At 44.1% G+C, this 15,031-nt stretch overlaps 1 protein-coding gene across 1 annotated transcript; it reads right to left on the reverse strand.

The window, feature by feature from the left end:
- Positions 1-4,304: 4,304 nt before the first annotated feature.
- Positions 4,305-14,549, reverse strand: HAPLN4 (hyaluronan and proteoglycan link protein 4; the record flags this gene model as incomplete). The annotated part of the gene is given in 2 exon segments (XM_015810696.2): positions 4,305-4,654; positions 14,200-14,549. Coding segments are annotated over 2 exon segments (700 nt in total), but the record flags the coding sequence as incomplete, so codon positions are not given.
- Positions 14,550-15,031: the final 482 nt, after the last annotated feature.

Genomic DNA, 15,031 nt, shown 5'->3' on the forward strand with positions numbered 1-15,031 from the left:
CGTCAGCGTACTGATGGAAGTCCACCCCAAAGCCACGAATGATCTCCCCCAGCGGCTTTACATAAATATTGAACAATAGGGGGGAGAGGACTGACCCCTGAGGCACCCCACAAGTTAGGGGCCTAGGAGTCGACCTCTGTCCCCCTGCCAATACAGACTGCGTACGGTCGGTGAGGAAGGAGGAGAACCACCACTTAACTGGTCTTCAGATCTTGGTGTCAACTGCGTTCTTCTTTTTCCGGAAGAGAGAGAATGATAAAAATAAAAAAAAGAACACAATACTAAAAACAAAAAAGTCTTGAAAATCTGGCACTGGCTTCATCGATCAACTGAAAAGCATCTGTTTTCTTTTTTCCTAAAGCAAGGCTCTAGCCCTCAAGAACCTTAAGGGTTTCATCGCTTTTACTTAACGAATACTAGTGTTAGTCTTTCTCTAATGTACATTATAAACTGCCTTTTCTGTTCTTAGAAGCAATTAAGTAATTACAGAAGCAAATATCCCTTCAGAATATATATATAGAGAGAGATATTATCTGTAGAAATCTGAAATAGCAATGACGATAAATAGGCAATACAGGCAAACATCGCTGGCTTGCTGAGCTATGATTAGCAAAACCTCGATTCAATTACAGAACATGTGAGAAATACCATAGTGGTTTTTTGGATATATTAGTCCATGGGGAGGGGCAGAGAGGACTGATTGGTGGAAGTTCAAAACTGGGTCATAAGTAGAATAGAATAGAATAGAATAGAATAGAATAGAATCTGGAAGGGACCTTGGAGGTCTTCTAGTCCAGCCCCCTGCTCGAGCAGGAGAACCTATACCATCTCAGACAAGTGACTGTCCAGTCTCTTCTTAAAAATCTCCAGTGATGGAGCATCCACGATTTCTGGGGGTAAGCTGTTCCACTGGTTGATTGTCCTCACTGTCAGGAAATTTCTCCTTAATTCCAGGTTGCTTCTCTCTCTGATCGGTTTCCAACTATTGTTTCTTGTCCTGCCCTCTGGTGCTTTGGTGAACAACCTGGCCCCCTCTGCCTTGTGGCAGCCCCTCAGACACTGGAACACGGCTATCATGTCTCCCGTATTTCTTCTTTCCTTTAGACTAGCTAAACCCAAGTCCCGCAGCCATTTCTTCGTATGTTTTAGTCTCCAGGCTTTGGTTGTCTTAGTTGCTCTTCTCTGAATTTTTTCCAAACTCTCAGTACATCTTTTTTGTGACATTGACCAAAATTGGCTGCAGTATTCCAGGTGTGGTCTTACTAGGGTTTTATAAAGCGGTACTAATACTTTGCGTGATCTTTGGGGAGATCTGTCGTAACTTTGAATGGTCACTAAGCAACCGGTTGTAAGTCGAGGACTGCCTACATTGGTCCTTTTTCAGAGCCATTTTCCTTTCAGATTCGCTCAGGTTCGGCATGGATATAAATAGGGGGCTAGTGAAAAGTGGGTGGGCTTTGGATGAAAGAAAAGGAATACAAAGCCTGCGTTAGATTTACCTTGATAACTTTCAAAAAGTTCCTTTTCATTCGGTTCTCTACATTCATATTTATTCCTTTTAGAGAGGATTCTGAGGTAGCATCTGCTCTAGAAAAAAAACCAGGAGACCCTGAGTTCCGGTTCTCCCTCAGGTATGGAAGCTGACGAGATGACATTGGGCCAATCACCGGGAGGCAGTGAGTTCTAGTCCCGCCTTAGGAATTAAAAACTTTGGCTAGGCCAGGGGTAGGCAACCTCGGCTCTTTTATGACTCATGGACTTCAACTCCCAGAATTCCTGAGTCAGCTATGCTGACTCAGGAATTCTGGGAGTTGAAGTCCATGAGTCATAAAAGAGCCGAGGTTGCCTACCCCTGGGCTAGGCCATTCTACAAGACTGTTGTGGAGAAAATCTGAAGTGACAGCATTGGCTAGGCAGCCTTGATGTGTACAACATAAAGGTGGGGACGGAAACCTAATAATAAAGAAATATCTTTCAAAGAAAGATCATTTCTGTGTGTGTTTCCTGAAGATGAGGAAGGAGGGAGTTTTTCTCGTGTCTTCCGTCATCCATTGCATAAGGCAGTCCTCAACTTACAACCATTCATTTAGTGACCATCCAAAGATAAAACAGATGGTCCTCATACTTACGTCTGTTGCAGCGCCCCTGCAGGGACATGGCCACAATCCAGGTGTTTGGCAACCAGCTCGCATTTATGACGGTTGCAGCATCCCATGACTGCTGTGTTTGATCTTCTCAGCTGGCTTCCAACAAGCAAAGTCAATGGGAGAAGCCAGCAGGGAAGGCCACAAGACACAGTCACAGGATGTTTCACTTAACAATCACTGAAATATGAGCCAGCCGTGTGCTGCAGCTGCCAAAAAGGCCAACAGAGTGGTAGGCTGCATTAACAGAGGGATAGAATCAAGATCACGTGAAGTAGTAATACCACTTTACAATGCCTTGTAAGGCCACACTTGGAATACTGCATCCAGTTTTGTCACCACAATGTAAAAAAGATGCTGAGACTCTAGAAAGAGTGCAGAGAAGAGCAACAAAGATGATTAGGGGACTGGAGGTTAAAACATATAAGGAACGGCTGCTGGAATTGGGTATGTCTAGTTTAACGAAGAGAAGGACGAGGGGGGACAGGACAGCAGCCTTCCAGTATCTCAGGGGCTGCCACAAAGAAGAGGGAGTCCAGCTATTCTCCAAAGCGCCTGAAGGCAGGACAAGAAGCAACAGATGGAAACTAAGCAAGGAGAGAAGCAACCTAGAACTAAGGAGAAACTTCCTGACAGCTAGAACAATTAACCAGTGGAACAACCTGCCTCCAGAAGCTGTGAATGCTCCAACACTGGGAGTCTTTAAGAAGAGACTGGACAGCCATTTGTCTGAAATGGTATGGGGTTTCCTGCCTGAGCAGGGGCTTGGACTAGATGACCTCCAAGGTCCCTTCCAACTTTATTATTATTATTAATAATAATGATGGTGATTCACTTAATGACCGCAGCAAAAAAGTGGTCAAATCAGGTACCATCACATGATGCCTCACGTAACTGGTTAACAATGAATTTTCCAATCCTGATTGTGCTTATAAATCAAGGAGTACCTGTATAAACACAGTTGCACTGTGGTGTTCCCTAATTTGCTTGCAGTGCTTCCAAACTCTTGCAAGCAAACAGCCAAGTTCAGAGAGCATCAAAGACGCCACATCTTTAAGTTTGCCAAAGTTGAAAAACACTAATCTGGATCTTTAAAGCCCATATTGGTTCTGTGAGCCTGGCTCAGCCCTCCCAGTTTTGTCCCTCTGCTCTGTCTAAACCTGATTGGATTGAATCAATTGAATCCTTTTGCATCTGCTCATCTTTTAGCCGCAAACCCGGCATGAGGGCTGCCATTTAGATCCACAATCCATCCGCATCCCAACACATTTACGCACAGGTTTTATTCACAGGAACAGAGCATCATCTGAGTACAGGATGGCTTGCAGAATTAATGCAGGCAAAGCAAACATACCGATGGAGGGGACCAAGTCTTTACGGTCCGGTTCCACAACCACTGGCTGACAGGAGAGCCGGCTCAAGTTTGCTATATTTCAGCTTTGTGGCTAGAAACAGGACAGGCCGGAGGGCTTTCAACCAGGAGTTGGTTGTGACATGAGAAAGCAGGACAACGGAAAACTTGGAGGAGAGCAAAGGAGAGACTCTGGCTTCTCTGCTCCAGTCAAGGCCTTCAGGATGAGAACAGTCAGGGAGGTTGCTGAAGAGGAGAAAGTGGTCCTCGTTTTCTGGATTTTTCAACTCATTTTTGGGACATCACAGCCCTCCAGATCGTGCAAAAAAAACAACAACCCCCCAGAGAATTCTCAGTCACTCCAAAGACGTGGCTAAGGGTACGGCAGACAAGTTGCAAAACGCTGCCCTTCCCCAGTCCACTCTGCTCCAAGTAACCTGGGGTCTCCCTCTATCCCACCCAAGTAGCATCATCAGCAATGTAGCAGCAAATGCAAAAGGCTAAAAGCAACACTTTTCTTCTTCCAAGATGCTGAAGAAGATTCAGATGAGCAGGGAAGGATCAGCGGGGTCAGCTCCAGCCGGGCGGTAATGCAACACATGCCAGATCTTCCATGGTTTCCAGACATTTTGGACAATCCAGCTGAATGGCTGGGAAAGCGGAAGTCCTTCCATTTCAGTTGAGGACTACGCAACCAACCTCTTAAATTTTTTTTGGACACAAATAACAATTCCCCCAAGAAGAGATGGGGACAAATCTCATCTCTGAGGCTCGAACAGCAAATAAAACGGAGACTCCAACATTTCTCTTTATACATGGAAAGCTTTCCATCTCCCTGGACCATCCTTGTCCTTTTGGGGGGACTTCTCCCCGCCGGCCTCTTTGTAGCAATAGACCCCAAAGAGTTTGTATTTCTTGTCGGGGAAGCCCAGGTTGCGAACGCCGGGTTCCCGGCCCCCGCAGCGAGACCGGGGGTTGACGATGGGGTAGCGGACACTTCCATCCCCAACCCAGCCGGCTTCGCATTTGTCCAGGAGCTGGATCTTCCAGGCAGCATAAAGCTGGCCCACTTTGGCCACCGTACCTCCATTTCGCTTGCAGGCCAGGACGGCTTCGGGGAAGCTGAGCTTGCGGTAGGTTTTCAGGAAGAAGACTTTGCCTGGAAGAGATTAGGAGGAAAAACAGGGGAGAGCATCAGGAAGGGGTGATCGGTTATGTTATGTGCTCCGGGCCACTTTCCTTCGTGACCAGAGGCACCTCGCCTGACCAATAACCAGCCAAGACACAGTGAAGGCCTTCTGTTTCGTTTATTTATTTATTTATTTATTATTGAAAATTTTTAAAAGTTTTACAATATAACTCCCCTCCTCCCCAAAACCCACCCTTCCCCGCCACCCTCCCTCCCCCCCCAACTTCCCAGAGCCACACACAGGGTTAACAATACAATAATTATACTCTATCTTAGATTATGTCACCCTTAAATTAACAATTGTATAACATCCTTTAGCTCTCTTCTGAACAAACATGTTAAACATCATTATTACTAATTAAAAAGAAATAAACTTACATTAACAATCTAAAATTTACTCAAAAACCAAATGAAACTTTTTAGTTCCATATTTATTCTCAATATAATCTATCCATCTTCTCCAAACCAAAGTATATCTTTCTTGTGAGTAATCCTTCACGTAGGCTGAAATCTTAGCCATTTCTGCTAGATTTGAAACTTTAAATGCCCAATCTTCTATAGTGGGCAATAAGCGGGGAGAGAAGCTATCAAAGCTTGGTTCTCTCCAAAGTTTCAGCCCCAAATATTCCCTTCTTTATACAGCCCTGTCCTGGCCGCTGAGGAGAGCTGGACACCCCCTCCTCACCCCAGCATGATTCAGCAGCAGCCTGAGGCTAAGTGGCAAACACTTAACATATACTAAATGGAGAGCTGGCTAGCAGCAATTAGGACTATTCACACAACAATAAGGCTATCACACACACAACAATAAAGCCATTAAACACCTTTCAGGCAGGATTAGGAAGGAAATTTACCCAACAAAAGCCACTGACTAGCAAATCAGAAAAGATAGATTCAAACTCACCAATCAGAAAAGACAAGTTTTGGAAACCACAAAAGGGTATAAAAACCCATGTTTTAAGACCATTCTGCCTAGCTAGCCGGGGATTCAAGCTGAACTGTCACTTAAATTTTGATCCTCGAGATTAAACCTCTCTTTCCGGTAGCTGGCTTCACGACCTATTTCTTCCGCGCTGCGCCGTCAAGGAAAATCCCGGCTGGAAGAACCGTAAGGGGAAATTCCTCTCAACACCGCCACATCCCTCTTCTTTCCCCATTGGCTGAGGTACTATCAGGTTACACTCTTTCCGACCGCCTCCTACCTATTTCCTGCTACATACTAATCAGTGATGGCGAACCTTTTAGAGACCGAATGCCCAAAAACTGGCCCCGCCTCCGCTCCACCCCCTGCCCTGCCCCTGCCCCGCCCCATCCTGTCCCCCACTCTGCCTGTCTGCAGGGCCACACACCGCCTACAGGGCCCGCCGCAGATCGCCCAGGCAGCCCAGCAGTGCCATGGCGGCCATGCCCTCTGCCCGTGCCCCACAGCATCAACTGTGCGGGGTGGGGCGTGAGGGCAGAGTCTTGTCTACGCTGCCTGGCTGCCATGTCCTTGGCTGCACTGCTCCGCGTGGGCCACGCTCGGGGGCAACTCTCCTCCAGGGGGGCTGCTGGTGAGGAGGGGGTCGTGGGGGGAGGCGAGGCTGGGGCAACAGCACGTGTGCCCACAGAGAGGGCTCCGAGTGCCACCTCTGGCACGCGTGCCATAGGTTTGCCACCACTGTACTAAATCATACATCACATGTGCATTAATAATATAAAATATTAGACATATTCAATGGTTGGTTTTGAGTTCTGGGCCCCTTAGAACAATAGGTTCTTTCCTGTTTTTCAGTTTAGTTAAGTTTTCCTGGCTAGCCATTTCCTCTTCCAGATGTTTTTATAACTTGTCTTCTTCCTTTCCCACTCTAAGACCCAGCTAATTTTTGCCTAGGTATTTATCTTACATCCTGCCTTTATGCTATCCTTTCCTGTTTCCCAGCCATTATAGTTTTTGGTAAGTTCCCACTGCAGCAAATGCAATTTTAAATTTCTCTTTCAATATTAAATTTTGAAGACCTTTCCTTTACTTCTATCAGTTAGTTAGGCCTTTCCAGTCCTACGATCTGCAGCATATATGTGGATCTTTTAAGGTAACTCTCGACTTACGACCATTCATTTAGCGACCGTTCGAAGTTACAACGGGACTGAAAAAAGGGACTTAGGACCGTTTTTCACACATAGACCATTGCAGCATCCCCGATGGTCACATGATCAAAATGTGGACGCTTGGCAACTGGCATATATTTACAACGGTTGCAATGTCCTGGGGGTCACGTGATCACCTTTTGCGTCCTTCTGACAAGTAAAGTCAAGGGGGAAGCCAGATTTATTTAACAGCCATGTTGCTAATTTAACAACTGCAGTGATTCACTTAGCAACCGCGGCAAGGAAAGTAGTAAAATGGGGCAAAACTCACTTAACAATTGTCTTCCTTAGCAACAGAAACTTTGGGCTCAGTTGTGGCTGTAAGTTGAGGACTACCTGTAAATTTGGGTCCCAAAATCCCTCCCCCACATAGGACTCTCGTTGGTAAAACTTCACCCAAATGTCTTTAACATATCCAACCTACCCATTGTGGGAAGTCACCCCCCCAAAAAAGGAAATATTAAAAGGGCAGAAAAATATATTTCCTCAAAGGATCTTAAAGAGGCAGAAAATCATGCCCAGTTTTTCTTAATAGCCCCAAGTCTCCCTCCCCCAAGCAGAAACCAGCTCTGTAGAAATGCAGATGTAATAATCCATTCAGGAAGGTTGGAGTCCTCCAGCTAGAAGCTTAGGAAGACAAAGACACCTAAAATCTACATACCCCACCCAAACTCTAAGACAGGACACAATAGGATTAACCCACAGATGCCAAAGGGCACACCCAGACTCAGGTCAGAATACATGACACAGGAAATACAAAGCCTCAAACAGGAACAGGAATCAACTCCAAACAAAAGGCTCCAGAGGGTATAAAAATCCACTCCCTACATGTGCTCTCGCTCTTTTCTTCCAGAGCCATCTCCTGGCTCTGGCTCTCCTCTTCAATAAACTGCAACCTTCTTTCTAAAGCAGTCGCCATGTTATTTATTCCCGGCTTGGACTGAACCACGATGAAGACTTTTCCTTCAACACCATCAAGAGTGGAAAATTTCAATCTACTTTTGTGGTGGCATTATTGAGTCCCTGCCATCCCTCAGTGTTCATCATCAAGGTTAGCAGCCTAGTTATAGGTAATCTTCGACTTATGACAGGTTACTTAGCAGCCACTCAAAGTTACAATGGACCCCGTAAAAGGTACTTTATTCCAAAGTTCCAAAGGCACCACCCCCATGGTCACATGACTGCACTTTGGGCACTTGGCAACCAGCATGCATTTACGGCCATCCGACCTTCATGTAACCACAATTTATTATTTTTTGCCTAAAAGCAGCATTTTCTTCTGATTTTGGGCAAAAATGCCACGGGCGAACAATGGGTTCATTTAACAACTGCTTCAATAAAGCAGGTCATAACATCGGGATGGTCATGTTGGTGACCTGCTTTAGGGCCATCATGACTTATGACCATAATGGGAAGGCTCCATTACTGTCATAAGTCGAGGACTACCTATATCCGTAGGACAGTCAACTGAAGATACCCAGAGACAAAGAACAGTCAAAAGGTGAGAAGGCATTGAGGGACAAAGTTGTCAGCGACAGTCACAAGAAACAAAGACATTTGCAGCCGTTCTAATTTTTGTTTCTAAAAGAAAACCTGTCGTATTTGCTTGGGAAACGTTTAAATTTGGCAAAGCGTCAATGCTGAGCAAAAGCAACGCAGCAGGCAGAAAATGAACCTAGGCTGGGCATGCATCCAACACACAGGGGAGCGTCTCAGCTGTTAAGCCTTGCTGGCGTGATCCAAATAGGCAAGATGCGATATGAGCCTGCAGCACCTCCAGGGATCTAGTGTGAAGCTGCGAGTTGGATCAGGAGTGGTCTGAAAGGTGCAAATTGGAATTCCACACCCTTAAAGAGCTGCAGCTGTTTCTCAGAAACCCAACCCCTCCCCCCTCCCCCAGGAGCTATCGCAGTGTTTCACAACCTTGGCAACTTTAAGGCAGCTGGACTTCAACTCCCAGAATTCCCCAGCCAGCATAGGTCAAGTCCACCCATCTTGAAGTTGCTAAAGTTGAGAAACACTAGTCTAATGGAAGGAGCTTCAGCATGGCTGGCTGGGGAATTCTGGGAGTTGAAGTCTACCCATCTTAAAGTTGCTATAGTTGAGAAACACTAGTCTAATGGAAGGAGCTTGAAAATTATAAAAATTGTAGGATATTTTTGTGACCCTCTTGGGCCACTTGTTACTGAAATATAAAGACACTGCACACTGGGGCCATTACGGTCCTCGAATTATGACTGCAATCAAGCCACATGGTGGTCACATCCCCAAACCAATTCTATTCACTCAGTTTTCTCAGGCTGCAACGCCTTATGCTTTTAGAAGAATAGAATAGAATAGAATAGAATAGAATAGAATAGAATAGAATAGAATAGAATAGAATAGAATAGAATAGAATAGAAATTGGAATGAATAGAATAGAATAGAATAGAATAGAATAGAATAGAATAGAATAGAATAGAATAGAATAGAATAGAAATTGGAATGAAAGAATAGAATAGAATAGAATAGAATAGAATAGAATAGAATAGAATAGAATAGAATAGAATAGAATAGAATAGAACAGAATAGAATAGAATAGAAATTGGAATGAAAGAATAGAATAGAATAGAATAGAATAGAATAGAATAGAATAGAATAGAATAGAGCTGGAAGGGACCTTGGAGGTCTTCTAGTCCAGCCCTTTGCTCAAGCAGGAGAACCTATACCATCTTAGACAAGTGACTGTCCGGTGTCTTCTTAAAAGTCTCCAGGGATGGAGCACCCACAATTTCTGGAGGCAAGCTGTTCCACTGGTTAATTGTCCTCACTGTCAGGAAGTTTCTCCTTAATTCTAGGTTGCTTCTCTCTTTGATCAGTTTCCAACCATTGTTTCTTGTCCTGCCCTCTGGTACTTTGGAGAGTAACGTGACCCCCACCCCTTCTTTGTGGCAGCCCCTCAAATACTGGGAAACTGCTATCATGTCACCCCTACTTCTTCTTTTCTTTTTTTGAAAAAGAATCTTATCCCGGGATACATTTCATTCTTTCCCACCTATCCACTCACATTGACACACACACAGACACACACACACACTTTCCTTGACATAATCAAAGCGAACAACAGGAGATTAAATGCCTCCCATGCAAAGATGGATTGAGCTGATGAAGGCACTTCGTTCCAAGGCTGATCTGCTGCTACTTAGCTGGCCCATGATTGCACAAATGAAACCTCCGGTGCCCCCTGCTCAGATCCCCCTGAGAAAAAGTAATTTACACTTCTTGGGACAAATCCCATCAGAGTCTTCCATCATCTTGCCATCTCCAAGTATAATTACCACCTTTGTGTGTGTGTATGTGTGTGTCCCTCGTGGGACACGAAGCCCAGATGAGCGAGCTCATAAACTGCCAGAAATGGCCCAAGCTTTCTCTTAAATGTGTTACTATGATTTGTGGGAACCAGCTCGGGTCTGTTTCATTTTCTTGCACTGACTAATAAATTAACTTTCCCTGTGCTGTGTTGCCTGTACTAAAAGTGGACCATCCATTAAAAGCTCTGGGAAACATAAACCCACCAGAACTGTAGAAAATTATGGTCCGGCACATTGATTAATTATCTCCATCAAGTCAGTCTTGATTCTTTGAGAACCACAAGAGATGGGTTCTCTCCATGATGATCTGTCCCTAAAGCGGTTCTTCAGCTGTTCTAAGAGTGGGGGCACCCATCACTGCTGTAACAGAGTCCATCCACTTTACGGCAATTTTCTTCTCTTTCCTTCCAGCCTTCCCAGTGTTGTGGCAGGATTTGGGGTGGGGGGTGGGGTTCAACATTACCATCTGTTTTCTCTCTCTCTCTCTCTCTCTCTCTCTCTCTCTCTCTCTCTCTCTCTCTCTCTCTCTCTCTCTCTCTCTCTCACACACACACACACACACACACACACAGAGAGAGAGAGAGAGAGAGAGAGAGAGAGAGAGAGAGAGAGTGAGAGAATATCTTCAGTTTATACTAAGATTCTTTCTGCGCACTGTTTTATTAGGGTGCGCGTATGCTTTTGGATATCAGCAAAGCACTACACCAAAATCTTGATGCAACAATATATCCTGAGTTCTCTTTTTTGCATTATTTTAGTGCATATGTGCTAATTAGTGATCTAGTACAGGCCAAAGAAATATCTATCTATATCTATCTATCTATCTATCTATCTATCTATCTATCTATCTATCTATCTATCTATCTATCTATCTATCTATCTATCTATCTATCTATCTATCTATCTATCATCTATCTACCTATCTTTCTATTTATATCTATCTATCTATCAATCTATCACCTATCTATCTATCATCAATCATATCTATCTGTCATCTATTATATCTATCTGTCTGTCTGTCAATCGTCTCACACAATGTTATTTTTTTGCAGCTCACGTGTGCTGTGTTTGATAGAAGAATGTGTGCATTCCTGAACACTGGTAAAACAGGAAACCTGAAAGAGGCATAACATCATCAGAGAGAAAAAAAAAAGTGCTTCATTGCAACATTTTACCAGTATACCCCAGAAAGAAATAATTAGAATGGAACTTAAAAGAGCAACACCCTCATCTGGACCCTTGTTCTTCCTACTATACTTTAATCCCTAATCTCTTTGGAAGTCTGCTGGAAAGGGTGGCTTTAATAAGTTTAATGAAATAAATAAATAAATTTCCCATGTTTTTCAGAGGGTCTACCTGCCTTCAGTAGCTCCTATGTAAGTAGGAGAAACTGGCTGCAAAAAGATGATGATCCACTTTAGAACAGTGTTTCTCAAGCTTGGCAACTTGAAGATGTCTGGACTTCAACTCCCAGAATTCCCCAGCCAGTAAAAAAGATGTTGAGACTCTAGAAAGAGTACAGAGAAGAGCAACAAAGATGATTAGGGGACTGGAGGCTAAAACATATAAGAAACGGTTGCTGGAATTGGGTATGTCTAGTTTAATGAAGAGAAGGACGAGGGGGGACAGGAGAGCAGTGTTCCAATATCTCAGGGGCTGCCACAAAGAAGAGGGAGTCAAGCTATTCTCCAAGGCGCCTGAAGGCAGGACAAGAAGCAACGGATGGAAACTAATCAAGGAGAGAAGCAACCTAGAACTAAGGAGAAACTTCCTGACAGTGAGAACAATTAACCAGTGGAACAACCTGTCTCCAGAAGTGGTGAATGCTCCAACACTGGAAGTTTTTAAGAAGAGACTGGACAGCCATTTGTCTGAAATGGTATAGGGTTTCCTCCTGAGCAGGGGGTTGGACTAGATGACCTCCAAGGTCCCTTCCAACTTTACTATTATTATTATTATTATTATTATTATTATTATTATTATTATTATTATTATTATTATTATTATTATTACTATTATTATATGAAGTTGCCGTTGAAGTCCAGACATCTTCAAGTTGCCAAGCGTGAGGAAAAACTGCCTTAAAGGAACAGAAATACTTTCTCCTAGCACCAAAACATCATTAAAACAGCCCCAGCTATTACAGATTATAGGCATGCAGAGACCACATCCTGTTTTCTGATGAACTTGCGCAGACAAGCTGTGGCTCGCTGGTTTCCCACGGCTAAGATCAAGAACTCGTTCCCTCGCCCTCTTTCTTCCTCTAATTACAGTTTTTATGGCTCAGACAGCTTGATTCACTGCTGCTCAACTACTGCTTGCTCTAAAAATCGGACCAGCCTTATGGTTCCACGGTCGAGAACAGCTGCCCACAAATGATCCAAGATTCCCACGGTACAGTTCAGGGATCATGGCAGAGAGCAATAAACATCCAAACCAGAAGGGTGAAAGCGTTTATCCATGTGGCAAAGCGGTTTTGCTCTACGACCGAAGCCAGAGGCATCTCTTCATGATCCATTTGGCAAGCCAAGTGGGGTTTCGTGACCTGTATCAATTATGCAAAGGGAGCACAGCGTACAATCTTCCCTTGCATAACATTATTATGATTTATTTATATTTTTTTTGCAGTTTTTTCCTCTTAACGCTTCTCTTAATTATGTGAGTCGCAATCTGCTGAAGCTTCAAAGCCCAACCTACGTTGGCTGGGCAAATTATCCATCCACATTTTTTTGTGTGCCTCTTGGTTTTCTTTGAAAACAAAAATTCACAAGAAGAGGAAGATTCAACCAGGAAATACAGATATTTCATTTAGTGACCGTTCAAAATTACAACAGCACTGAAAAAGTGATTTATACTGTTTTTCACACTTATGACCCATTGTAGCATCCCGATGGTCACATGATAATAATTCAGATGCTAGGCAACTGGCTCAGATTGATGACGGTTGCAGTGTCCCAGGGTCCTGTGATCATCTTTTGTTACTTTTGTTGAGACTCTAGAAAGAGTCCAGAGAAGAGCAACAAAGATGACCAGGGGACTGGAGGCTAAAGCATATAAGGAACGGTTGCTGGAATTGGGTATGTCCAGTTTAACGAAGAGAAAGATGAGGGGGGACATGATAGCAGTATTCCAATATCTCAGGGGCTGCCACAAAGAAGAGGGAGTCAAGCTATTCTCCAAGGCGCCTGAAGGCAGGACAAGAAGCAACGGGTGGAAACTGACCAAAGAGAGAAGCAACCTAGAACTAAGGAGAAACTTCCTGACGGTTAGAACAATTAACCAGTGGAACAACCTGCCTCCGGAAGCGGTGAATGCTCCAACACTGGAGGTTTTTAAGAAGAGACTGGACAGCCATTTGTCCGAAATGGTATAGGGTTTCCTGCCTGAGCAGGAGGTTGGACTAGATAACCTCCAAGGTCCCTTCCATCATCATCATCATCATCATCATCATCATCATCATTATTACCTTCCCACGAGCAAGGTCAATCTGGAAGCCACATTCGCTTTACCACCATGTTACTAACTTGACTACTGCAGTGATTCACTTAACAACTCTGGCAAGAAAGGCTGTAAAATGGGGCAAAACTGTCTCGCTTGGCAACAGAAATTTTGGGCTCAATTATGGCCATAAGTTGAGGACTACCCGTAAGGAGGAATTTCCTGACAGGGAGAACGATGAATCAATGGAACAGCTTGCCTCTCAGAGTTGTGGGTGCTCCATCGCTGAAGATTTTTAAGAAAAGATTGGACAACCATTTGCTCAGGATGGTATAAGGCAGGGATCCTCAACCTTGGCAGCTTTGCTGGCTGAGGAATTCTGGGAGTTGAAGTCCACAAGTCTTAAAGTTGCCAAGGTTGGGGACCCCTGGTATAAGGACTCCTGCCTTGGACAGGGGGTGGGACTGGAAGACCTCCAAAGTCCCTTCCCGCCCTATGACTCTATGATATCCACCAAAATGGCTGTCCCCTGAGAGAGAATGCAAGCAAGAAAAGGCATGTTTACACAAGGCGCATACAGGGCATAAAATCTGGCCTTACCGTTCAGATTTGAGGTAAAACAGAAGGCATCGTAACGCTCACGGTCTTTGTGCCGGTAGCCGTAGTTCCTCACTCCAACTGGGGTGTCCTTTCGTCCACATTCATCCCGGGCCTTGGAGATGGGATACTGGACAGAGCCATCTTCCAGCCACCCAGCGTTGCACCAATCCAGTCCATCCAGCCAGGCTTCATGCAACTGGTCGTAGGACGCCAGGATGCCATCCTGCTCTAGACAGGCCTTCTGTGCTTCATGGAAATTCAATGTGTAGCGCCCCAAGCGAGGGTGGTAGGGGAAGATCACCCCTAAAAGAGAGGGAGAGGAAACTCAGGAGTTCAGGTCAAAGGCCAACCTTAATGAGGCTTACCATACTTGATGCCTTCCCAATGGATTGGATTTCCAAGAGGACAAAATGCACTGAAGATGTTACCTAATTGGGTAATGAGATGTCGGTAAGAAAACAACCAGGTTTAGAAAGCACCAAGAACCCCTCATTTCAACCACAAGCTACAAATATTCTTTTTTTTTTCATTTTCATTTTTCCTTTTTTCCACTGTACAACAAAAATAAAACTGAAAAAATACATTTTTCCCTTAACAAAACTGTGTTATACATCTCATATATATTATTTACACTTTATTTACATCAGTAATCATGTCTTTTTCTTTCTTTGTTCTAGCCAATCATAACATTTGTTCCATATTTCATAAAATTCTGTTGCCTCCTTGTCTTTTAATTCTAGCGTAAGTTTATTCATTTCCGCGCATTCAAGAATTTTGTATATAATCATATCGTTTGTAGGTATGTTTTCACCCTTCCAACACTGAGCATATA

This window comes from Protobothrops mucrosquamatus, unplaced genomic scaffold (genome assembly GCF_001527695.2).
Source record: "Protobothrops mucrosquamatus isolate PMUCROS unplaced genomic scaffold, P.Mucros_1.0 scaffold14, whole genome shotgun sequence".
NCBI classification, from domain to species: domain Eukaryota; kingdom Metazoa; phylum Chordata; class Lepidosauria; order Squamata; family Viperidae; genus Protobothrops; species Protobothrops mucrosquamatus.